This window comes from Sceloporus undulatus, chromosome 3, assembly GCF_019175285.1.
Source record: "Sceloporus undulatus isolate JIND9_A2432 ecotype Alabama chromosome 3, SceUnd_v1.1, whole genome shotgun sequence".
NCBI lineage: Eukaryota > Metazoa > Chordata > Lepidosauria > Squamata > Phrynosomatidae > Sceloporus > Sceloporus undulatus.
The window spans coordinates 211,265,016-211,291,542 of NC_056524.1; the positions used below are offsets into that span (position 1 = coordinate 211,265,016).

Below are 26,527 nucleotides of genomic sequence, written 5' to 3' on the forward strand. Positions count from 1 at the left end.
CTTCATATAAAAAATACGAAAGGTAGCTTCTTCTTCTTCTTTTTAAAATCTCCTTAATAAAAGCACAACAGTAGCAGCAAATGGTAAAAATAGCTTTTAATTGGTAAAATGAGGCAGAAATCTCATTGGAGACCAAGTCCTAGGTGCTGAAGGGTTGGGAGGGGAAGGGAAAAGAAAAGATATATTTAAACTTGCAATAGAAACCATACCCTCCCCCCCCCCCCCCCAGTATCCCAGAAAAATAAAAATAAAATACTAAACAACCAAACCAACGAAATGAAATGAAAATAAAGGACGTGCATAGAGGGAACATACATGCAAGGGAGGAAAAAATAAAGGAGCAGCCTAACTTAAAATCTCACATGGAGTGTATTGAAAGGACGGAAGGAAGGAAGGAAGGAAGGAAGGAAGGAAGGAAGAAAACCTTTTCAAAAGTACTTTCTAACCAAGAATCAAGGAGGCTAACGGATTCTTTTATAAACAATAAAAGAAGTGTATCGTTATATATAGACATATATATATATTAAAAATCAAACCCTCCAAAAAATTAAAAATAATATTGGAAGTACCCAGTCGAGTCGATACCCTTAAATATTTATACAGAAGCTATCCATCATTGCACCGTTCCGAAGAGGAGGAAAGAAGAAATAATGTGGGGATAGGCCTACCTTAATCATAACAAGAATAATAATAATTATCATAATAATAATAATAATGGTGATTATTTCATATTGCTTATTGCTTTTGTTTGTTTATTTTATTTTATCTTTTTAAAAAACCCAACAACTAACTGCTCTCTGCCTTTGAAATGCCAAGGAAGCAAGCCCCGAGTCGCAGTTCTCCTTAAAGTCCGGCATCTTAGGAAGCTCAGTTTTCGCTCCTTGGAAATGGGTCCAAAGGGGGGAACTCTTTCTTGGATTGTTTTTGTTGGCAGAAAAGGTAAAGAGGAGGGAGAGGGGGGAAGCCCCTCAGTCATCCACGTCGATTTCCACGTCTTCGTCGTCCTCCGAGGAGTCCTTGCTGCTGCTGCCCGCCGGCTGGTCCGTGAGGGGGGAAGTCGGGGAGAGGCGGAGGCCGCCCCCGTGGCCGCCCTCCAGGCCGTGTTTGGGGCGGTGGGGGGCGGCGGCGGCGGCGGGGGGCGAGAGGGACCGGGACTCGGCTCTCCCTCCGTCGGGGCTGGCCTCCAGCTCGGCGATGGCCACCAGCTCCACCTGGCTGCCGGGCCCCAGTTTCTTGGCCGACTCCACGTCCGCCTTCATCTCCTCCAGGTCCCGCTTGAGCTTGGCCCGCCGGTTCTGGAACCAGGTGATGACCTGGGCGTTGGTCAGGCCCAGCTGCTGGGCGATCTGGTCCCGGTCGGCCGGGGAGAGGTACTTCTGGTAGAGGAAGCGCTTCTCCAGCTCGTAGATCTGGTGGTTGGTGAAGGCCGTCCGGGACTTCCTCCGCTTCTTGGGGGTCTGCCTCTGGCCAAAGATGGTCATCCCATCCCTTCCTGCAAAGAGGCAGAAGAAGGCTTTTCAGTCTCTCTCTCTCTCTCACACACACACACACACAGCACAACACAGGGAGACTCACACAACCAACTTCTCTGCCTCATCTCTCTCCCTCAAGCAGGTAGATATTGTCGTCACCTTCCTTCCTGCAAATAGGCAGACGAAGGCTTTTCATCCCCCCTCGTCACATTCACACAACCACAACAACACACACGTACAGGGAGACTCACACAACTCACTTCTCTCCCTTTCTCGCTCCCTCAAGTATCTAAATATTGTCGGCCCTAACCTTCCTACAAATAGACAGAGAAAGGCTTTTCAGTCCCCCTCTCATTCTCTCTGTCTCATACACACAAAACACAACACTCTCCTACAAGAAGACTCACACAACCCACTTCTCTGCCTTTCTGTCTCCCTCAAGCAGCTAAATATTGTCATTTCTACCCTTTCTCCAAATAGGCAGAAGAAGGCTTTTCACTTGCTCTCTCTTATTCTCTCTGTTTCAGACACATAACACACAACACACACATACAGAGAGATGCATGCAGCCCACTTCTCTCTCTCTCTCTCCTAAGCAGATAAATATTGTCATCCCATCCCTTCTTGCAAATAGGCAGAAGAAGGCTTTCCAGTCCCCCCTCTCTCACACACACACATACATAACCACAACAACACACACTTACAGGAAGACTCACACAACCAACTTCTTTGCCTTTCTCTCTCCTTCAATATTCTTTTCTGTCCCTCCCTCTCCAACACACATACACACAAAACACAACACACAGGTACAGAGAGACGCACACAACCCACTTCTCCGCCCCCCTCTCTCCAAGCAGCCAACTATTGTTATCTCTTCCTTTCCTGCAAATAGGCAGAAGAAGGCTTCTCTCTCTCTCTCTCTCAGGCACGCAACATTTAGAGAGAGACGCACAAAGCCAACTTCTTCGCCTTTCTCCCACGAACAGCCAAATACAGTACTGTCATTCCATCCCTTCCTGAAAAAAGGTGGAACATGGAAATGCTTTTCATTCTCTCTCTCTCTCTCTCTCTCTCTCTCTCTCTCTCTCTCACACACACACACACACAACACAGCACACACACCTACAGAGAGACGTAGGCAGCTCACTTCTCCGCTTCTCCCCTCCTCAAGCAGTCAAATATTGTCATCCCATCCCTTCCTACAAATTGGCAGAACAAGGCTTTTCTCTCTCACACACATACATAGACAAGAAACACAACACACACACCTAGAGAGACGCACTGAGTCCACTTCTCCTCTCTCCCCCAAACAAGGAGCAAAAGGCACCACAAATCTGAGGGCAGACATCCTAAATTCCAGGGCGTCCCCACTTTTAAAAAATAACCAAACCAAACCAGTACCAGGCCCTTAAACAAATACTTGTGACAGCTCCCCCGCTTTCAGTGCCTTCCTTGAAGCGCATTCGTTCATTTGAAGGAGGCTTTTGCCTTAAAAAGAAAAGTCCAAAACCGTCTCGCGCGGACCTTTGCTCTTCCCGGGAGTACTTTTCCATTCAGAAAAGAGGCCTCATCTTATCTTCAGCGTCTTAACAGCCGTCAGGATGATGGGGGGCGAGATACGGAGATGCCTGTCGGATGTATGAGTCCCCAAAAGTGCTACTGATGCTACAGACTAACGCGGCTATAGCTTTGAATTCTTTCGGGTGGGTGGCCGGGAAACCGACCAGAAAAGATGGGGGGGGGGGAGGACTCACAGAGTTTCCAGGCGTAGGTTGCTTAATCTATAAAGATAAGGGGTCCTGGGAAAGAATGAGAGGGGAGTTGAAGGAAAAGTGTTGCCTGTAGCAATAGCAAGTTCATGTCTATACCGCTTCATAGTGAACGAACACTCCCGAAGCTCAAGAATGCAAAGGTATGGTTTCAAAGGTGCTACAAGATCTCTCTACATATATTTGGACATTACATAAATGCATCTGAGGAAGCAGACTGAAGTCTAGGAAAGCTCAGGCTGCCGATTTCTTTCTTTCGATTAGTCTCAAAGATGCCACAAGAGCTCTCTACATACATTTGGAAATTACATAAATGCATCGAGGCCGTAGACTGAGGTAGCCTGAAGTCTAGGAAAGCTCATGCCACCCATGTCTTTCTTTCAGTTAGTCTCAAAGGTGCTACTACAAGATCTCTCTACGTACTCCCTACGCGGTTTAAGCCAACTGGCCCCCAACAAGCTGGCGCTACTCATTTGACCGACCTGCGAAAGGATGGAAGATGGAAGAATAGGATGGGGAAGGATTTCTGGAAGGTGTCTTGCAGCACTTTTCAAAAAATCGGGCCAAGTTGGGACACAGACAGACCCCCTTCCTCTCCAACTATCCTTTCCCCATAGCATAAAGGTTTAAAGGCAGACAGGTAAAGGTGATGCTCTCCCCCAAGTGTGTGTGGGTCTGCTGTCCCAGAGAAGGCGGAGGGTTCTTACCTTCGGCGGCTTGGAGGACGCTGACTTCGAGGCCCTTGAAGGTCTTGCTGGCCAGCTCCTCCAGGGCGCAGAGGGGCGAGGTCTGGGCGAGGAGGGCCCGGCTGGCCAGGGGCAGGGCGGCCGGAGGGTGCTTGTCCGGCCCGGAGGCGGCGGCGACAGCTGCGGCGGCGGCGGCGGAGGAGAGGAGGTGGGCCGTGGTGCCGCAGATGGCGTAGCTCCGCCGGACCGAGGGCTTGTTGAGGATGTCCTCGATGCTGAAGGGCGTCAGGGGCTTGTTGGAGTTGGCCGGAGGGGGCAGATGGTCCAGGGGGCTCCTCCGGCGCTCCTCCACCACCGAGGCCGCCTTCCCCTCCTCTTTGGAAGTCATCCTTGGCCGTCGGACGGGGGAAGGGGGCCGTCCAGGAGTTGGGGGGGGGGGTCCTTGCCTTTCCCAACACCAAGAAAGCTCCCTTCCTTTTGCTTCTCCTGACTCTTCCTTTTTTCCCTCCTTTTCTTCTTCTTCTGAAAGCCCTCAAAAGAGGCGGAGAGGGGTGTTGGGGAGGGATGGGGGAGAAGAAATCGAGCCCCCTCCCCAACACCTTCGGGACCCCCAACCCCTCTCAATAGGAGGCCAAGAGAACCAGGTGGCCCACCTTCGACGCCCGCAGGAACCACCCGGCTCTTGTCCCGTTGGCTTTCTTCAACGCTTCTCGCCTCTCCTCTGCCTGGCTCCTCTTTTAGGAGGCACCCCCACCCACCCCTCCTCACCCACCCCCCAAACCGTCCCAGAGCTGCCTTCTCTTTCTCTCTCTTCTTCTTCTTCTTCGCAAAAAAGGCGCCGAGAGGCAGAGAGTCGGAGGTACTTGACTCTTGCTAACAAGTGATGCTTGATGGGGAGGCGATCCCGCCGCACTCGGGGCCCCCGCCGCCTCTCTCTCTTTCTCTCTCTCTTTCTCTCTCTCTCGCTGGCTCTCTCGCCACTCTGGCCAACGCAGGCTCTCGCCCCTTGCTTAGGCCATTAATTGGGAGGCGGAGGGGAGGCGGAGGAGGAGGAGCCCCCTTGAATGATCATGTCGAAACACACTTGTCATCTCCCGTCCCCACCATTTGCTGGGACGGGGAGAGAAAGATATATATATATAGATATAGATATTTTAAAATTGCATTACCGCCTGGCTTTATTGCATCAGGATAATACAGTGGGGTTGGAACGGGCGGGGGGGAGCGGGAGGGAAAAATTAAATAACCCTTACTCAAACCCTATCAATATTTTCCCCCCTCCCCCCCCCCTCTAGGTTCTCCTCTTTTCTTTCCTTCTCCCACCCCCACCCCCCCAACTCTTTAATTGGGATGACTGTTAGCCCTTCTTTAAATTTTTATTTCTCCCCTTTTCCTCAACCACCCCCAGCCTCCGAAAGCCTTTGATTAGGATGATTATTAATCCTTTTTCATTTTTTATTATTATCTCCTCTCCTCTTTCCCTCCCCCCTCCTAAGTCTTTGATTAGGAGGATTATTAGTCCTTTTTAATTGTATTATTTTTTCTCTTTCCCCTCTCCCCTCTCCTAGGTCTTTGATTAGGATGATTATTAGTCCTTCTTAATTTTTATTGTTCTCTCCTCTTCTCTTCCCCTCTTCCATCCCCAACCTTCAAAGTCTTTGAATATGATTATTATTGGTCCTTTTAAATTCTGTATTATCTTCTCTCCTCTTTCCTTCCCACCCCCGCCCCCCCCCAAAGTCTTTGATGATGATAATGATTAGTCATTTTTCATTTTTTATTATTATAATTTCCAACCAGAGAGAGAGAAGGCACCAACAGATCACCAGGTAAGGTGATAATTGTTTTGTTGTTGTTGTTATTTCATTGAAAAGGTGATTTCCATCTTGTGGACGCGTTTGGTTTCCTTTTACTTCGAATTGATAAGCACGGTTTGTTTCGAAGTTCTGGGGCTGGACCTTTCATTTAGATGCATTGTTATAAATATATAGACAGACAGACAGAGTGTACACATGTGATTTAAACGTTAGGGAACCATAAACAACGAGGAGCCAGGAAATAAAACTTTCTGTAGTGCGTTGTAAATTTCGAAAGGACCTTTGAGAGGGACTGCTTCTTGTGTCTGTTGATCCACACAGACAGAAGAAGAGGGAGGGTTGTGTGTGTTTGCTTGTGTACGTTATTAAACTAATTTTGGAACAATTTATGGCTGAGATCTGCATATGTGTGTGTCTGTGTGTGTATACACACACATATATGACCCGATTTTCAAATACTGACCTGTTTCATGTACTGGTGTAGGAGTTTTGCCTCCTGATCCAAGTTAACATGGCGACCTCCTGTCCCCCCCCCCCCCCATTAGTATAGCAAAACAGGCGGCAGCTGTTCTTGGTTCCTACTGTTTCTTTCCAGCCTTTGTGTGAAACCACTGGGCTCAAGCAGGGTAATAATTATAATAGTAATAATAATAATATTTTCCGGACATCAGAGAAGGTGGTATATTGACAGAGCTGGGCACAGTCTTTAGGAAAATATATCACCGCTGCTAATACCTAGAGGAGAGCCAAGGAAGGCGACGCAGGGTCCCCCTACAGCTCTAGCGAAAGCCTTCTGTGCTATAATTCAAGAGCAAAGGGCCACCGAAGAATGGAAGGCACATATTTCATTTCCCTTAAAACCTCCAGATGATCCTGACAAGGAAGGGTCCCCCCCTTTCTCTCTCCCTCACCCGCTTCTCTCTTTTTCAATGGCATAGCTCAAAAGCTTAACCAGAAACACTGCTCTTTGGAGGGTGGGGGGGCATGATAGAGGCTAAGAAATCAACGAGGCTGAAAGGTTTCCATTTTTCCCCAATGTGAGTCGGGGGTCTCCAAAAAGGGGGCTGTGGGAGTCTCTGCTCCCTTGGAGGGAGAGATGTGATGATGTCGGGGACAAAGAAGAAAACCATTGGAGGTGGGGGGCGATCGCACGAAATTTAGGCTGCATCTGCACGGCAGAAATAATCCGGTTTGACCCCGTTTTAACCATCATGGCTCCATGCTGTGGAATTCTGGAAACTGTAGTTCGTTATGTCACCAGAGCTCTCTGACAGAGAAGGCGAAATGGCTCACAAAACAACCATTCCCAGAATTGAACGGTAAACGGGTTTCCACGGAAAGGGAGGGGAGTCCCCTCTCTTTCTAAACAAAGGACCTCGGAAAGAGACCCTTCTGTCGTTTCCCCACCTTTTCGAAAGCGATCTCGCCTGGCTAAGGCTGCATCCGCACGACAGAAATAATCCGGTTTGACACCCCTTGAACAATCATGGCTCTACGCTGTGGAATTGTGAAAAATGTAACTTTGTAAGAGGTTTAGCCTTATTTATCAGGGAACTCTGTTGCCACAACTTACAGTTTCCAGAATTCCATAGCATGGAGCCATGGTGGTTGAAGTGGTATCAAACCGGGTTATTTCTGCCGTGCGGATGCAGTCGGGAGAAGGTCGCTTTCGAAAGGGGGAAACGATAAAGGTCTCTTTCCGAGGTCCTTTGTTTATAAACAGAGGGATCCCGCCCCCCATGGAAACTGGTTTACCTGGAAGAGGGCTTTCATTTCACCACCCAAACCACACCCTCCACCCTTCCTGAGGTCATCTAGTCGGGATGATAGAGAGGCAAGAATGGGGTGGAATGAGTATTTCTCAGCCAGTTTCGAAGGAAACTCTTTCACCTCTGCTATCCGGGGTTTGTTGATCTTGGGAGCTTTCCACAAATGGTTTCCTGGGATCCCCTTCCCCTTCCCCGCCTCCCCCTCCCTCCCTCTTTTCCCCCCCCCCCCCTGCTTCTCCCTTTGCATTTCACTACTAGGCAGAAGGAAGAGGAAATATACAATTCCTCCCCCCAATAGCTTCTTATTTATTATCTGTTCCTGAAATTTCATGTCTGTAAAAGGAAAATTCCATAAATCCCTCCAAGACCTCTTCTCGTAAGCAGGAACAAAAGTAGAAGCACACACTATATATATATAAAATACATATATGTATAGTAGTATAGAATCATAGAATCACAGAGTTGGAAGAGACCACAAGGGCCATCCAATCCAGCCTCCTGCCTTGCAGGAACTCACAATCAAAGCACCCCCAACAGATGGCCATCCAGCCTCTGGTACAAGAAACTAATGATTACATGAGGGGCAGTTTTGCATAGTGGTTTAAGTATATATATATATATATATATATATATATATATATATATATATAATGTGCTTCTACTTTTGTGTTAATACACACACACACACACACACACACACACACACAAAACCGCTTATCATAAAGCCCAGTGGTGTCCCCCCCAGCTCAGGTCCAAAACACACTGCCTAAATAATCCAGTTTGAAATCACTTTAACTGCCCTGGTTCAGTGCTGTGGCATCCCAGGAATTGTAGTTGATTGTAATACCAGAGCTCTCTGATAAAGAAAGCTAAATGCCTCACAAAACTACCGTTCCCAGAATTCCCTAGCATTGAGCCAGGGCAGTTAAAACGGTCTCAAAGTGGATTATGTCTGCAGTGTGTTTTGGACATGTAGTTTTGTGAGCCATTGAGCCTTCTCTTTTCAGAGAGCTCTGGTGCCACAATAAACTACCAATCCCAGGATTCCCTAACACTGAGCCCGGGCAGTTAAAGCGGTCTCAAAAGGGGTTATTTCCTTTCTCCCCTACAAAGCTGCTGCTCTCTTGTCCTCAACTTCTCGCTGTCAGCCAACAAACCTTGAGAAAGGCTAAGGGTTTCTCTCTTGAAAGCGCCCTCGCACACCTTCTTTATTGCTCTCTGGGAGTCTCTTTATGCAGTGACCTATTTTTAAAGGCCTATATTGGGTTATTCATCATATCAAATACTGCGAGGAGATTAGGGGAGCAGAGAGAAGAAATTACCCTGAATCTCCATCGTTTTTAGGCACCTTTCTGGGCTTCGCCGAGAGGGCTTGTTCCCCCTTCCTTCGCCTTCCCCTGCATTGACAAATGGTTGCGTTGTCTTTCTTACACACACACACACACACACACACACAGAGGAGAACCCATTAGAATCCCTGACGGATTCCTCTCTAGACTAAAAAAAATCGCAGGCTCCTCTCTGGTGCTAGAACCAACTACAGTTCCCAGGAGTCCATAGCATTGAGCCAGGGCAGTTAAAGTGGGGTCAAACCGGATTATTTCTGCAGTACGAAGGCAACCTTTGTCTATATAGGTTGGATGTTATGCCTGGTACAAGGTTGTGTTACCAAAAAGAGGGCGTAGGAAGAAGACGCTTTGTTGTTGCTTGCTTGTTTGTTATTGCGGTTATTTTTTTATATATATATATCCCGCCTTTCTCCCAATATAGGGATTCAAGGCGGTGTTGTGTACCTTTATTCCGACTTACGGTGACCCTAAGGCAAACCTGTCGCTGGGTTTTCTTGGCAAGATTTGCGCAGAGGAGGTTTGCCTTTCTCTGGGGCTGAGAGAGTGTGACTTGCCTGAGGTCACTCAGTGGGTTTCCATGGCCGAGATGGGATTCCAACCCTGGCCTCCAGAGTTGTAGTCCATCGCTCAAACCAGTACATCACGGTGGTTTTGTGTATTATGTAACCCTATGAAATCCATGGGGTCGCCATAAATCGACAGGCGATGCCCCCCCAATACACACAAACATTTCTATATTGTTGTCGTACTCGTTGCTGCGGGCCTTCAAGTCATTTCTGACTTATGATGACCATATCACTTGATTTTCTTGGCAACGTTTCAGAGGGGGTTTGCTATTGCCATCCTCTGAGTGTGAGACAGTGTGACTTGCCCAAAGGCACCCAGTCGGTTTTCATAGCCAAAAGGAGATTCGAACCCAATCCAAAGTTCAAGCTTTCCAGCCTAGCCTGCCCTCCTAGATATCTTAGGGATTTATTTCCACTTGCATGCCCCCTTAGATCAGGGTCCTGTCTTTGAAATACCAGACCAGCTTACTGTATATACTCATGTAAAAGTCTAGAAATTTTAGTCAAGACATTGACCCCAAAAAACCTGGGTCGACTTGTCCACTGGTCATTGTACTTTAACTCATATATATATATATATATATATATATATATGGAGCATCCCCTTTTGCTGAATAGAGTGGTAAAAGACAAGAGCTTAGTCCATCCTGGGGACATCTTGGGAAGCATGGGTCCCCTCTTTTCTCTCATCCATCCAGCCTTTAGTTTTACCCTCAACTTATCCATGGGTCATATCAAAATACATAATTTTGGCCCCAAAACCTGCCTTTGACTTGTACATGAGGTCAATTTACAGCCAAGTATATATGGTACATCCAGGGGTAGCTGTGTTGGCCATATAGCCAATGCAGTAATAATATTATAAACCCACCAAACAGTGGTCCCTTTATTGAGTCTACCAAAAATACACAAAATACATGTCTGAAGCTTTCGAAGTTCCACTGGCTTCTTCCTCAGGCAAGGTGTTAAAAACCATACAGGAGAAAGAAAGAAGTAAAACTGAAGATGTTATCCATAGGCCTGCATTTTGCTAATTTTGTTCTTAGTTCAGATGGCATGTTCTTAGTTCAGATCAGCTTGTTCAGCAAGCACCCCGCAGACTTTGGGAATATGGTTTGCACAGCTTTGCACTTAGCCCGAATAAATGAAAAGACCTCGAATAAATCCACCCCACGTAGCCTTGTAAACCATTGGCACAGTCGAAATGCTGAATATTCCTACTTCTCGCTCTCGCGAGACCTTCCGACAAGCCTTGCATTGCCCCCCCCCCCAAGACTCAGAATAAAAATTCAAAGCTGGGAAATAAAACTAGATTCAGAGGGCTTCCTGTCGCTGGTCCTGGCTCCCACACCAATGCACTAATATTCGTGCCTAAGCTCACTCTTATTCACCGCTTCATTAAATCAAGCCACCAACAAAGCGAGAAACAATGCTGGGTGTGTTTTAAAGGATGTTTAGAAACCTTTGGCTTGTTCTGTCTATATTTTATAATTCCTAAAACACTGTATCTAGGAGAGCAGGCTCAGTTGGAGAGCCAGGAGGGCCATGGCAAACCCCCTCTGAAGAAACTTGCCAAGAAAACCCTGTGATAGGTTCGTCTTCGGGTCTAAATCAGAAACGATTTGTTTCTCCAGAGCTTCCTTGAACCAGTGATGCAAATGGGTGGCAAGTGGCAGGCCTGGAGAGATCTGGGGGAAATGTAGATTCCCAGGTTTGGAGTAGGTTTGGGCTGAGGGTCGCCTATTTCCACCACTGAGTTTGGAATAGTGGCAATACTTGGGGTTTCGAAGAGGGAGTTTCGTTTTAATCCATAGCAATCTGAAAGATAAGGCTCTGCATGGCTTCGACCAGGACCAGGCAAGGCTCAGGTACCTCTGACTTCTCAGATACTGCTGTTCTTTTTTGTAAGAAGCCAGAGAAGCTGAGCAATCTTCTGAAGAGAAACCAGATGTCTTAATCGCAAAGGAAGACAAGGCACCACAAAATGTAGGACGTCCGAGAAAAACGGAGCAATAGAATAGCAATTGCGATAGGAAAAAAAAAACCCAATAGAAATTCATGTTTCATAGTCATTTTCAAAATGGAAGACGTTTTGGAATTCTTCCTGGGCAGAAGGTTGAACTGGAGGACAAGGAAAAGAGGACGTCTGGTCCTCTTTAATTGTCATGACTCAATGCTATGGAATTCTGAGTGTTGCAGTATTTGGGGCGCACTAGAGCTCTCTGACAGAGAAGGCCAAATGTCTCACAAAATAGGACCTGGGGCCAAAACACACAACACAAATAATCCAGCCTGAGACCGCTTGAACTGCCCTGGCTCCATGCTAGGGAATTCTGGGAACTGTAGTTTTGTGAGACATTGAGTTTTCGCTGTCAGAGACCTCTGATGCCACAACAAACTATAATTCCCAGGATTCCCTAACACTGAGAAAGGGCAATTCAAGCAGTCTCAAACTGCAGTGTGTTTTGGACTGTGGTGACCCTGTTTGGGCTGCTTCAAGAGTGCATCTACCCGGTAGCAATAATGCAGTTCTTATCCAATTTTTAGTGCTGTGGGTGGCTCCATCCTATGGGATTTGGGGATTTGTAGTTTGGTGGGGCACCAGATCTCTGTGACAGGAAAGGTGAAATGTCTCACAAAACTACAGGTCCCAGAATTCCATAGTATTGCATCATGGTAGTTAAAGTGGTGTCAAACTGTTTTATTTTTGCAGTGTGGTAGCATCCTACATGGCAACTAAGTGCTGGATCTCTTTTATTAAACAATAGTAGGGTTGGAAATCGAGGCAGCATGATGCAGTGATTAAAGGGTTAGACTGCAACTCTGGAGGCCAGGGTTTCAATCCTTGCTTGGCCAGTGGCTGACCTTGGGCAAGTCACACTCTCTCAGCCTTTGAGGAAGGCAATGACAACCTCCCTCTGAACAAATCTTGCTAAGAAAACCCCTTAGAGTCGCCTTAAGGGCCATAACAACAAAAGGGCTGGGGCTGAGAATATTTATTTTCAAAAATGCCAGCACTTGACTGCAAAGGATGATGGGATGGATGTCCTTGGTGTTCTGGTTATCACTGTGTGATTGATGCCAGGCATGCTCAAAAGGGAACAGCTTGAAGTAGGTAGTTTGCTCTGGAGTTACCATAGCAATGGAATAACACATGAGATGGGGAAGATGTCTATAAAGCTGACATTAATGAAACCTAATTGGAAGTAATGATTTCGGGACTGGGATGACTTTAGGTATACATTATACTATGAGGCTACTGGTTCTAAACTCATATCACTAAGCCAGCTTTAAGATCAAAAGGCTGGTGGTACAAGGCTACATCCCAAAGAAGTCAATAGGGAAATGTCTATTGATTGTAATGGCTTGGCTTTCAAAAGTAAGAGGCTTGTGGACATGATGCAATTTTATGTCAACTTGCTTGGGAATAAAATCTGTAAATTCTGGGAGACTAAACTACATGTACATGTTATGATAAATTTTCATTAAATCAATAAGACTTCAAAGGAAATAAACTGGATTAGGTACAATCCACATCCTGCGTACCGAAGCCAATGGTGAAACTTCAGTTGACACTGGTTCAGAATTATAAAACAAAATCTTCGGAAGAGTAATACCTTTTGTAGGCCAACCAAAATGCACAAAAACACATAATGCAAAAGCTTTCGAAGCACCACCGGGTTTCTTCATCAGTTAAAATCATATAGGAATAAAAAGGCCTAGATTTGTATCAGATGTTGTCTCTGCTGTAGTTCAGTTGGTTTGGTGGGATCTCACTCCCTTCTTGACCATGTGAGGATCTAGACAAAGGACAGTAAAATTTAAAGTCCGTTAGCAGCCCTAATTCTTTTTTGGACCCAGGGTGTCTCTGCCTTTTGTGAAGCCACAAGTCAGAAAACATTGAATTTCTCATCAAGTCTCTGTATTGCTACACCTGGAAAAACCTTTAAGTGTTGTATTGGTAAAACTCAGCCAATTATAGTGAAAAAAAGTTTTACCTTTGTTGGAGGTAGAAACCTCTCAGAATTAAGTTCCAACCCTCACTTCCCTCTTGTATGATTTTAAACACCTTTTGCTTGATGAAGCCAGTGGAGCATCTAAAGCAGTGGTTCCCAAACTTTGGTCCTCCAGGTGTTTTGGACTTCAGGTTCCAGAAGCCCCAGACAGCTTGACCAATGGTCAGGAATTCTGGGAGCTGAAATTCAAAACAGTTTGGGAACCACTAATCTAAAACTTTTGCATTATGTGCTTCTGTGCATTTTCGTTAGCCAATAAAGGTTAACTCTTTTGTGAATTTTGGATTTTGATTTATTCTGCTGTATGGCCAGCATAGCTGCCCCTGAATATGGCTCAGAACTGAAACCCTGAGTGGCATGTTTTTCAGATGAGAAAAGAGTGGTGCTCAGTTATATGAGTCAAGATGATTAGAAAGTCAGGAGGTTTAGAACAGACCAGTAACCATTACAGCCTTATATTTATACGAGAGGATATTCATGCTCATCTACAATGCTTTGAGCATTGGACTAGGACTCTGTGGGACCAGGATTCAAATCTGGGTTCAGTCATGGATACTCATTAAATGAGCATTTGGATCTTGAGCAAGTCAGCACCTCTCAGCCTCAGATGAAGGCAATGACAAAGCTCCTTTGAATAAATATTGGGGAAAACACCCCCCCCCCCCCAAATCCCCAACCCTAGGACAGAGTGACAGAGTCTGAGTTGACCTGAAGGCACAACAATAGCAAATTCATTTGTCAGGACTTTGATTCTGAAAAACTCGAGAAACATGAGTACATATGGCATAATCATGTTCTGGGACCATACTTACTTAAAAGAGCCTGATCATGTTATTGCAGTTCTTGGGACTTACTTTATTTGGAGCTGGCTTCTTGTTCATCATTTTACTGAAGGATGAAAAGCATGCAGCCCTGTATACTAGTGATCTGAAACTTCACTGTAAACTGGAGCTGCTGGGAATTGCAATGGGGGGGGGGTGTCTGCTTGATTTTAACCTCTTTCCTACTGGAAGGAACTGTGAAAACAAAATTATTGTAAAGAAGTATTTTTTCCTACAGCATCTTTCCACTATCTCGATTTTGGACTCTTTGGATAGAACAGAATATTAAGATTTATTTATTTATTTATTTATTTTACCATATTTCAATTCCAAAGTTGCATTTCTGTCCTCTGGCTGGAGAGGGAGACATTTAAAATATCCAGCCATTCCCCATATCTGTCAAACTAGGCCTTGAGATCTTGAGGTTTAACCAGCCCAGTAATCTTTCAGTCTTCTAAGAACAGTCCTGAGGCAGGTTCATTTTGTGCATTCATCCTAACCTGGCTTCTTCCAGATGTGTTGAACCACAACTTCTATCACCCCAGACATCCATGTATGGGAAGGATGGAAGCAGTGTCTGGAATAACTGAAGGGCACCAGTCTGGGAAAGGGAGGTTTGGCAAAGGCAGAAGTGACTTCAGGTTAACCCTAGGAAATGGCTGTGGGGCAGAAAATCATTGTCACCAGTCAGAAGAGCAGAGAATTCAAACTAAAACATCCCCTGAGATCCTGGATCTAGAGAATTGTGCTTTTCAGAATTCCCAGGGTTTTTGTGACAGAACCACTCTTTATTGGACAAAGTTTCGATTTGTTTTTTAAACACAGAGATCAGGTACACCCAGAAGCAGTGGGGCAAACCAGATCAAAGGCAAAGGCAGAAACTGAAGCCTACAACCTGGCAATGGTGAAGGGACAAACCAAGTCCACTGCCCTGGCACAGAACAGAAGTGTTATGAAGGCAATTTGGAGTCTCAAGTCTGGAAGTCTAGACAGGGCCACCAAGTCTGAGGATTGTATTCCTCTTGGGGATGGTGAGTGCTCCCTCCAAAAGGCCTCCCAGGTCTCTGGGAGCAGAGGCCTTAATTGTCAAGGCAATTTACTCTGAAATGACTTCAGTATCATTTGGGTGAGAGCCCTCTTGAGTTTAAAGATGGCCAAGAAATCCAATCAGCCAGGCAGAGAAGAAGCGTGAAAGGCAAAAATCTTAAGGCTGCAGGGTTAAGCACCCATACTATGATGTAACCACCACCCCATTCCTTTTCACTAGGACTCTGTAAGACCCTCTAAGAGCTTCCCAATAACCTCTTTTATCTTGATGGATTCAGTTTGGCTTTTAAAAAAATGCTTGTAAAAACTCTGAGCTAAATTCCTTTGTAGCGGATTTTCAGGTCCTCCTTGGCTTCATCTGGACTGCAGAAATAATGCAATTTGACACTGCTCAGTGCTATGGAATCAAGGGATGTGTATCCCAGGATTCCATAGCATTGAGCTGTGGCACTTCAAGCGGTGTCAAATTGCATTATTTTTGCAGTCCAGATGCAGCCATTGACTCCCACTATAAGACCATTGGCCAGTGAGATGCCATGTGTTTCCGAGGGGAAAGGAGAGGAGGTTCCTTGTGTTTGGAGCTCTGGCGAATGTCCAGTAAGACATACTAACAATAAACAACCCAACTCATAGTTTCAAAGCATCTGGATCAAAAATTGATTTACTCCCATTCACTTCTATGGACCATTCTCTCACAAACTTGGCAATCTTATACATCTTGTACTGAGAAGAAAATCCCAATCTAGTCAATGAATGTTATCTAACCTTAGAGACGTCTCCAGGGTAGTGTAGTGGTTTGAGTGCTGGATTAGAATCCCTGCCCAGCCCAGGAAATCTCCTGGCTAACCTTGGACAAGTCACACTGTCTCAGCCTCAGAGAAAGTCAAAGGCAAACCTTCTCTGAACAAATCTTGCCAAGAAAACCCCATGATATGGCCTTAGGGGCGCCATAAGTCTCAGGTGACTTGAGGTACACAGCAATGCTTAGCATTCGAGGTGAAATGTGAGTGTGGTGGACTAAGGTTGATAGACATGTGCCCTGCTAGTTTAAGTCAGGAGTCCGATATGTGGCTGTGTTGGACTGCAACTCCAGCAGCCCTAACCAGTATAGTCAATGTGAAGGTCAGGGGATCTGCAGTACAGTGACACAGAATCAAGGCTCTGGAAGGGACCCATTAGTCTAACCCCTGCTAGTGGGAAAATCCACCACTAAACTACTTCTGGAGGTCCACATATTCCTTACCCCAGGAGCCTGAAGAATAGATTTATTTGCTTTCTTGTGGATAAAAAGTTCTTTCCTTGATCTCTAATTTGCAAACATTCAGTTCTCAAAGTTAGGTTCCTCCTCCCCACAATAAATGGCCTTTCTCCTGACCTGCTATTGTTCCTCCTGTTACTTGTTTAAAGATAATACCTACATTTGACTTTGATTCCCCCACCGCCAAGCCCACCCCGGATCCTTGTAAATCTGGAGAGGAGGTGAAAGGGAGCAAGCGAGGCTGTATCCACATTCCAGAAATAATCCAGTTTGACACCATTTTAACTGTTGTGGTTCGATGCTATGGAATCCTGGGAACTGTACTTTGTGGGGGGCCCAGAGATCTCTGACAGAGAAGGCCAAATATCTCACAAAGCTATAAATCCCAGAGTTTGTTTCCTAAACAAAGGCTGTAGCCTTAGGAAACTTGACTTGCCTCCGAATTGTGGCCCCGGAGCTCTCTGACAGAGATGGCTCACAATGAATCATAGAATCATAGAGTTGGAAGAGACCACAAGGGCCATCCAGTCCAACCTCCTTGCCATGCAGGAACTCTCAATCAAAGCATCCCTGACAGATGGCCATCCAGATGGAGATTCCACTACATTCCGAGGGAGTTTCTTCCACTGTCGAACAGCCCTTACTGTCAGGAAGTTTCTCCTAATATTGAGCTGGAATCTCTTTTCCTGCAGCTTGCATCCATTGTTCCGGGTCCTGTTCTCTGGAGCAGCAGAAAACAAGCTTGCTCCCTCCTCAATATGACATCCCTTCAAATATTTAAGCAGGGCTATCATATCACCTCTTAACCTTCTGTTCTCCAGGCTAAACATCCCCAGCTCCCTAAAAGCCTTTCCTCATAAGGCATGGTTTCCATGCCCTTCACCATTTTGATGGCCCTCCTTTGGACACAAGCTCCAGTTTGTCAACATCCTTAATTGTGGTGCCTAGAACTGGACCCATAACTATCAGTCCCCTAGCATTGCGCCGTGGTAGTCAAAGTGGTGTCCAACTGGATGGTTTCTGCAGTGTGGACAGTCCATCCCTCTCTCTCTCATACACAGGGAGTTTTCTGTGGAGCTCTAGCAAGTCTGCTGGCCCTTCTCAGCCCCGTTGTATTTCAGGATTGATAAAGTGCCATTTCATCTTGGCTGACCTCTGCTCGCTTTTGTCCAGGGAGGCGCCACCTGTCACAGAAATATAATTAAAGGCGAAAGCATAAATCATCCAAGTGTTGATGGCCAAAGTGACTGCGTACAAGTGACACCTCCTTGCCCAGCCGGGGAGCTGATCCCTCCTGCCTGTCTCTCAGTTTGTTAGGTCGGAGGGACGCAATGTGACTTCTGCCGTCAGGACACCCGTCCCAGACCGGAGGGACAAACCCTCCCCTCCCCTCCCCTTCCCTGGAAGCCCCTCCAGCTCCAAGGGCAGCCTTCCCTGGCTCAGGCTCCCAGAGACAGCCCAGTCCAGGAGCCCCGAGGCCAGGAGGCTCAAAGGACAGACAGAAGGCTGGCAGAGGAAAGGCAGCCACAAGGAGGAGGAAGAAGACATCCTACAAGCAGCACCTCAACAAGGCTCTTGGGGCTGCTTTCTTGGCTGACATTGACTGCCCACCAGTGGCGTCAATAGGGAGACACCCTAACAGGATGTGTGTAACACCACTGCTTCCCAAACATCTGCCTTTGGGGGCTGTGGTTGTTAGTGTTAGAAAATTGTGGTTTTGGTTATTTGTGGTTAAGAAAGTTTAACACCAACAGCAACAAGTGTGTACTCCACAGGTATTTGGTAAAAACAACTAGATCTGAGCTCCTGGTAAATAAACAGGTTACATTAGTAGGTAAAAAGAATCTCGCTTTATTGCTACCTCTTGTAGGGTCTACAAAATCAGTAGAGAAATCTATACTTGGGAGAAGAGTCCCTAGAAACTTGCTTTATTGCTGCATCTAGGTTCTACAAAACCAGTAGAGAAAATGATGCTTGGCAGAAGAGTCCCTAGAACTGACTCTTCCTGTGTGTAAGTAAGAAGAAAAAACATATTTAGTAGCGTAACCTGGTTTCTACGTCTATACTTGGAGAGAGCAGAGAGAGGAAGAGGACAGAGAACAAAGGGCAATAAACTGTATAGACCCTTAGAAAAAGGAAGGGTTTGGGAAGTGACCTCTTCACAAGCAATACTGACCAAATGACCATAAAGATATACATCAATGTTCCTGCTAGAAGACACACACACCCTTCTCAAGGAAAGAAAACATAGATCTACAAAACAAGCATTGATGCTAATACTCCAGCAGTTAAAAATGGTAAGCTTAGTTCAGCAGTAGCAACAGCAGCAAGCACGTGCCCCACAGGTATCTAGTACAGTAAAAGGGTTAGATCAGAGCTTCTGGTATACAGGATGCATAGGTAGGTAAAGAGAAAGTTACTTTATGGTTACATCTAGGTTCTACAAAAATAACTAACCAGTATAGAAAACCTACTTTGGTACAGAGATCCCTAAAAGCTGATCTCCATGTGAGTAAGTAAGTAAGTAAGAAGAAACAGCTTTAGAAAGAGAGAGCCTTGTGTCTAGTCCATGCTGGTTGGAAGCAGAGAGAGGAAGAGACGCTGAACAAAGAGTTGTAAAACTCTTAACCCCCAGAGAAGAGTAGAGGGACAGGGAGTGGCTTCTTCACAGAATCAAACTGACTAAATGACCATAGATATAATCAATGCATCTGTGAGGAAGACAGCCCCCTTCTCCAAAAAGAAGATACAGCTACAAGCATTAATGCTACTCCAAGAGTGGTGTTCGCTTGAGTCTCTAAAATGCTGAAGAGTGGTGAGGTTTAGTGGGAGGGAAAAAAAAGAGGCCCTAGTTTTCTTTTTAAATTAAAATTAAAATTTCTATTTTTAAAAAAAACACACAATGCTTGCCTGTTTTCATCAGAGGTCCAAAACACACTGCAGAAACAATTCACTTTGAGACAGCTTTAACAGCCCTGGCTCAATGCTAGGGAATCCTGGGAATTGTAGTTTATTGTGACACCAAGGTTCTCTGACAGAGAAGGCCAAATGTCTCACAAAACTACAGTTCCCAGAATACCCTAGCATTGAGCTAGGGCAGTTAAAGTGGTCCCAAACTGGATTATTTCTGCAGTGTGTTTTGGACCAGAGTTACTTAAAAGTTGTTTGCATCTGCACTGCAGAAACAATCCATCTTGACACCACTTTAATTGCCATGGCTCAATGCTAGGGAATTTAAGGAATTGTAGTTTTGTGAGACATTCAAGCCTTCTCTGTCAGAGAGCTCTGGTGCCACAACAAACTACAATTGCCAAAATTCCATAGCAGTTAAAGTGGTGTCAAACTGGATTACTTCTGCAGTGTGGATGCAGCCTAGTTCTTCATCCATTGCAAAGGATCTTGCGTAGAGGAGAAGCTGCCGGTGGATCATATTCAAGGCTACTGATGGGAGGGGGACCCAGAACTGAGAGCTCCAAGGCATACATTTGTGTGTGTGTGTGCGTGTGTGTTTGTGTGTGTGTGTTTAAAAGTCACCAGCCTTTCCAGCGAAGCATTTGTATGTTGCAGAGAAATAAGATCAAGGTAGCAGGAGGTATGTTTTTATGGTGACCTTTTCCAAGGCTCAGGATCGATTTTTAGCTCAGCCACGGAGAAACTTTAAAAAACCAGAGCCTGGGCCACATGGGCTGCTCTGTGCTTATTCTCAAGGCCCAGTATTTCCCTTTGAAAGAAACGAATGGGGTGTGTGTGTGTGATAGATGTGTCACCTCATCAAAGTCAGCAGGACTAGAAAGGGCCTTTAAAATACAAAAGGAAGACAAGCATTTTCAGGCAAGCCCACTTCTGAGTTCTCCCTCAACCCAGTTTGTAATAAACTCTGTTGAGCCATCATTCTCTTCCACAAAAGAAGGACAAAAGTATACAAGACAGGATTGGGGCAGTTAATCAAAACACCCCACAGCCTATAAAAAGCCCCCCACACTTTGATATTTAACATTTCATTCAGTCAGTCCCCCCTCCCCCCATATCCATGGATTCAATCAGTCTGGGCTTCAAAATATTCCAAAAATATACAAGTTCCAAAAAAAGCACCTTGATTTTGCTGTTTTATATAAGGGCCCCAATTTGACTATGCAAGTCTGTATAATGGGAATTGAAGATCCACACATTTTGGAATCCAAGGGGGGGGGGAATCCTGTATCCAAACCCCAGCAGATACACCAAGGTCCCACTGTATTGCAAGTTGTTGTTTGTTCATACATTGTCGTCAATTTACATTCTGGGATTTGTAGTTTGTTGCTTCAACTGGCCCTGTTGGTGGGGACATTTTTCAAAATTGGGGATTGTCCTGTTTTTCCTGGCAAATGGTAAACCTACAGTAATCGGTTCCATATCTACAGTATAAATTAGTCTCCTAGGAGTTGGGCAAGTGGCGTGGAGGGATTGCAAAGGCCAAGAATGATTCACACCTGGTCAGAACAGTAACTGGCCAGATCATTGCCCTGGAGCCCTTTATCAAGTTATGCCCAAAGCACACTGTTGATATAATCCTATTTGAGACTACTTTAACTGCCCTGGCTCAGTGATACGAAATCCTGGGAACTGTAGTTTATTGTGACATCAGAGCTCTCTCACAGAGAAGGCTAAATGTCTCACAAAACTCCCTAGCATTGAGCCAGGGCAGTTAAAGAGGTCTCAAACTGGATTATTGCTGCAGTGTGTTTTGGACCATTGTTTATGTTCACCAAGATATGTAAAGAGTATGAAATGTTTTCTCAGCGTCTTCAGATAGTTGAGATATTTTTGATCTCAGCTGCACCAAAGGAGTTACCCTTGTTGGAAATAGTACTGGTAAATTTGGGATTTGATATATTAAGTGCAGCAGCAGCAGAGTGCGATCCAACAGCATGTATCTAAGCTTCTGGTAAATAAACAAGATACATTAGTAAGGTAAAAATAAGACTTGACTTTATTGTTACAGAGAATTCTTAGGTTCCTAGGTTCTAGGATCTAGGAAAGTCAGTAATCAGTGGAGAAAACTATACTGTGGTAAAGGGGTCCCTATAGCTGACCCCTATGCATGCAAATAAGAAGAAAAGCCCTCCTTAGAGAGACAGCCTTGTGGCTGCATCCATCTTGAACCAAGGCAGAAAGGAGAAGAAGGCCGAGAACAAAAGGTCAAAAAACTCTTAACCTTTAATAGAGTGGGAGGAAGTGACCTCTTCATAGTCACACTGACCAAAAGACCATAGAGATAATCAATGCAGCTATGAGCAAGGCACCACCCCTTACTCTCAGTTCTATAGACTCCAACAACCCTTTCACTCCCTGGAAAGTCAGTCTGCAAAGGGATCTTGTAGCACCTTTGAGACAAACTGAAAGAAAGAAGTTGGTAGCGAGAGCTTTGGTAGACTTGAGCCTACTTCCTCAAATGCATGTTAGGAAGCAGGCTCAAGTCTAGGAAAGCTCATGCTGCCAACTTCGTCCTTTCTCTCAGTTAGTCTCAAAGGTGCTACAAGATCCCTTTGCAGGGATTTTCCAAACTAACACAGCTAAATCCCTAGAAAGGTTTGCCTGATATTTTCCAGGGAGTAAATCCCAAGGAAATCAGTACAGAGTTGAACGCTGTGATTACTTGAACTGATTTTGGAGGTTAAGCAAGACCAGGTTTGGATGGATGACCACTAGGGAACACCAGGGATGTCCAGGTAGGACCAGTAGTTTGAGCATTGGACTAGGCCTCTGGAAACCAGGGCTTGAACCCCACTTGGCCCTGGAAACCAACTGGGTGATGCTGGGCAAGTCACACTCTCTCAGCCTCAGAGGAAGGTGCAGACAAACATCCCCTGAACAAATCTTGCCAACTATAAGGGTAACTCCCATAAACTGGAAGTTTCTTGAGTACACACAACCACTACAAAGTAAGGCCAAGAAGGACTGCTGCCTAAAGCCCTGGAGAAAGCTTCTGCCAGTCAGACTTGACAGTATTGAGCTAGATGGGTTAATTCTACTCAAGTTGAATAGTTTCAATAGGGTATTATTATTATTATTATTAACCTTTATTTATGAAGCGCTGTAAATTTACACAGCGCTGTACATGCAATCTTTTTAGTTAGACGGTTCCCTGCCCTCAGGCTTACAATCTAAAAAGACATGACACAGAAGGAGAAGGGGGTGGTCACTTTACTTGGATGGCTCAAGCCCCCAAAGTGAGGGAGGGGGAGATGAAAGGCCAGTCCACCAAAACCACAACCAAGCACCACTTTGGAAAATTAAGAGCCAGGACCCTCTTCATTTGGGGGCCTGGAAGAAAGGAAAGAGCTGGGGGGGGGGGGGAACACCTTTGGTCACCATCAGAGGTGGTTTCCATCTATGCATTTTCGTGGCTGAGGAATGCTGCACATTTATTACTCTCTGCAGGAAATACAGCTCACCCAGACCAGGCCAGGGCCTGTTTAACAAGTTTTGAAGGGAGAAAGGAGGCTTCTTTCGCTCTTCCACCATTTCATAATCCAGCAGCAGTCCGGAGGGGGGGGGGGCAGATTTTCATAGATCAGCCGCCTCCCCGTATTTCTTATGATGCTGATCCTGGGTCCGATGTTTTTAGCCAAACCTGAATGCTCTTATTTTCGGAAATACATCATCCGGAGCTGCAGAAATCATCCTATTTGACAGCACTTTAACTGCCCTGGCTCAGTGCTATGGTATTCGAGGTTCTGTAGTATTGAGAGACATGTAGCCTTCTCTGTCAGAGAGCTCTGGTGCCACGACAAATTCCAATTCCCAGAATTCCATAGCATGGAGCTATGGCAGTTAAAGTGGTGTCAAGCCTTGTTATTTCTGCAGTGCGGATGAAGCCCTAAGTCTTTCAAACAACAACTTGCAGGCTCAGCAATGTAAGCCAACCATGTCTGACGGTGTATTGAAGTTTGTTTACACCTTGGGGCTCTCCTGCCCTTTTAGTTTAACATCTTTATTATGTTTACAAATGTGGGCTGTATCCACACTGGAGCAATAATTCAGTTTGGCACCGCTTTAACTCTTTGCTGGCTCAAGGCTATAGAATTCTGGGAGTTGGAGTTTGTTGTGGTCCCAGAGCAGAATTCCATAGCCTTGAACCATAAAAGAGTTAAAACGGTGCCAAACCGGGTTATTCCTCCATTGTGGATGCAGCCCTGGTTATGAGCAATTCATGGGGGGGGGGGAGGGCAGAAATCTCCCTGCGATTTCAGCTTAGTTTTCCTGGATGCTTGGACACATGCTTAGGAATGGATCCCAGTTTGATTCAATTAAGGTTACAAGATTTGAAATCCCAAAACGTTTTGGGGGGTTGAATCCCAATTTGATTCAGCGATGGAGGTTAAACTCTTCCTAAATTACTGTTATGTTAGGAAGGCTAGAGTCTGTATTACCAGGAATAATAATAATAATAATAATAATAATAATAATAATAATAATAAAAGGCCTGGTCCCAGCGATGCTGGAGTTGCTTTTCTTTGGACCTTGGGGCTGAGGAAAGGAGGCAGAAGGTTTCCAGACCAAGGCGGAGGGGACAGAGGCCTGGTTTCTCTTTCGGGGGGGGGGGGGGGGGGGGGGGGAGGGAGAGCTCAATGTCAGAGGGATTTCGGAATGGCCCAGTGATTCGCTTTCCCTTTCTTTCTTTTCCAGCTTTCCTTCTTCTGCCTCAGCCTCAGTCCAGATCAAAGAAGAAAACGACCTCCTTGAACCCCACGAACCGATTGCGAAAAATCTGGTTGGAGACCAGAACCAGAGCCCCGGCGTGACTTTGTGAACGTCCCGGTCCCCCTTGTCCAGGGAAGTGAATCCGGATCGGCACCGGATCTCCGATCTCAATGGGAAAGGACGCTTTTCGGAAAGCCACCGAGTCCAAAAGTTGGGTTTCAGGGGTAAGGGACCAAGAAAAGCGGGACCTGAGCTCTTCTTTTCAATGCACAGATACGGCTTGGGTCTAGAGAGAAGAAAAGTCGGGTTTGGTTGTATGGCACAGAAGACGTCTTCCCTGGTTTCCTTCGGCTCCGAATTTCTCCCGACGCCGAGCTCCATGAGAAGAGCGTTTGAAAGCCTTGCCAAAAGATGGGCAGAAGACAAAGAAGCCTCCTAAAAATCATCTAGAAGGTCAGGGGTGGGTTCACTGTTTTCCTTTCCTTTAGGACTTCTTAAAATGCACCCTTAAAAAAATCAACTACCCTTCATGTTCCCCCACATAAATTGAGTATTTTCCCTTTCTCCAGAATATACATTGATAATCCCAAACTATAAATCCCTTGAGTGCTGCTCTGGTCATTTTCTCTCTCCTTGAGCACAAAGAAGGAAGTGAATGTTTCCTTCCTTCCTTCCTTTCTTTTTCTCTTTCCCTTCTTTCTCTTTCTCTTTCTCTTTCCCTTCCTTCCTTCCTTTCTTCCTTGTTCTTGATCGGTTTTGTCGATGCTGACAGTTTAAGAAAGGAAGGCCCAGCATTCTGAAGGCACTTTGAAATCTCGCCCCTTGAATGAAGTTTATTTATTCTTTCCTCTCTTCACGTTAAACGACTTTTAACAAAAATTACACCTTAACAGTCCGGTCGGAAACAAGCTAATGTGCCACCCGTTCCAACGCATTTTTAAGTTTAGCAAGAGTAGTAGTACTTATTCCTAAGTAACCTTAAAGCCCCAAAGTTGTAAGTTGCCCGTGAAGACGATCTTAGCACCATTTCGAAGCCTTTCTGGAAAGGAAAATAGTGTTAAAGATGAGTTATTTAGGAAGCATTCTTTCTGTCCTTAAAGTTTAAATTTCTTGCAACGCAACTCCTTTTCTTCTAGGTTCACAGACTGAACTAAAGAGGTTTATATTCCAGTAATGATGTTGAAGATTGGAAGTTGTAACCCAGATCGCTGAGAGCCGGTAAGAGCTGCTTATTCTGATAAAGACAGCTTTAAATCCGAGGAAGTTTATGCCATAATTAACGTGTTAGACTTTAAGGTGCCACAAGGTTCTTGTTACTTGTGCTGCAGAAGATGAAGACGGTTATCTTTTGCATCCCATCTCCTTAGACTGAACAGCTGTGTGTATCCCTTTCAGACTTCAAAAATGCACCCTGCCTGTTATCCCGATGCAAGGTAACCAGAGGTCCCCCTTTTCCAGGACATGCCCTACATTTCAGTCTTCTGTCCAGAAGGAAGTCCACGATGTCCTCCAATTTAAGCATGACTAAGGAGCATGAATGTATATTTCTATGAGTATTTTTAGCTTTTATTTTGGAATGTACTCCATTTTTCTTGCATGCACGATTAGGTGGCCTTAGACAATCTTCCCAGCCTCTCTCCCATCTATAATACTGCTATGAGGAAGACTTCCCAAATTTGTCCTTTGCTTTTTTTTTTGGACTACTACTCCCTTCAGCCGTAGTAATTGATCCAGCCGTGCCACTTTGCCATGCCTTGTATAATCAGAGTAGTCTTCCCCTCACCGGAGATGTTTTGGACTACAGATCCCAACAGCCTGACCGGCTGGATCAGTTACTACTGCTGAAGGGAGTTGTACTCCAAAAAACAAAGGCCAGATTTGGGATGTCTTCCTCATAGCTATATTACAAATGGGGGAAGAGTTTGAGGCTGGGAAGACTGTCTAAGGTCGCCTAATCGGGAGTCAGCCAAATCTCCCCCCCCCCCCAATTTCCTGATTCCTTTCTCTCTTCACATATTATATATTTATTTATTTAGAGAGATCTTTCTCTCTTCACATATTATATATATTTAGAGGGTGGGATAGGGGATATGAGATTGTGTGTAGTTTTAACGTCTAAGCTGCCTCGATTGTCATTGACAGAGAGGCGGGATATAAATAAAAGATTATTATTATTATTATTATTATTATTATTATTATTATTATTATTATTATTATTATTATTATTATTATCTTGTAGCCCCTTTGAGACTAACTGAAAGAAAGAGGTTGGCA

At 45.3% G+C, this 26,527-nt stretch overlaps 1 protein-coding gene and 1 long non-coding RNA gene across 2 annotated transcripts in view; one reads left to right on the forward strand and one right to left on the reverse strand.

Moving 5' to 3' along the window:
* Window positions 1–913: 913 nt before the first annotated feature.
* Window positions 914–4,900, reverse strand: LBX1 (ladybird homeobox 1). Its single transcript, XM_042459425.1, has 2 exons — window positions 3,949–4,900; window positions 914–1,492 (listed from the first exon to the last, which is right to left on the reverse strand). Exons 1-2 carry the CDS (start codon window positions 4,313–4,315, stop codon window positions 969–971), a joined length of 891 nt encoding a protein of 296 aa, XP_042315359.1. The 5' UTR covers window positions 4,316–4,900; the 3' UTR covers window positions 914–968.
* Window positions 4,901–5,051: 151 nt separating this feature from the next.
* LOC121924862 overlaps window positions 5,052–26,527 on the forward strand; it is a 22,092-nt gene continuing 616 nt past the window's right edge. Inside the window, exons 1-3 of the long non-coding RNA XR_006102744.1 lie at window positions 5,052–5,756; window positions 24,239–24,713; window positions 25,390–25,471. This is a non-coding gene — a long non-coding RNA (uncharacterized LOC121924862). The remainder of the gene's footprint in view (window positions 5,757–24,238; window positions 24,714–25,389; window positions 25,472–26,527) is intronic.

Excerpts from the sequence above, each read along its gene's own strand:
- LBX1 (XM_042459425.1), bottom strand. The coding sequence starts at position 4,315 with ATGACTTCCAAAGAGGAGGGGAAGGCGGCCTCGGTGGTGGAGGAGCGC. Across the intron at positions 1,493-3,948 it reads CGTCCTCCAAGCCGCCGAAG|GAAGGGATGGGATGACCATC; the intron begins GTAAGAACCCTC and ends GCCTCTTTGCAG.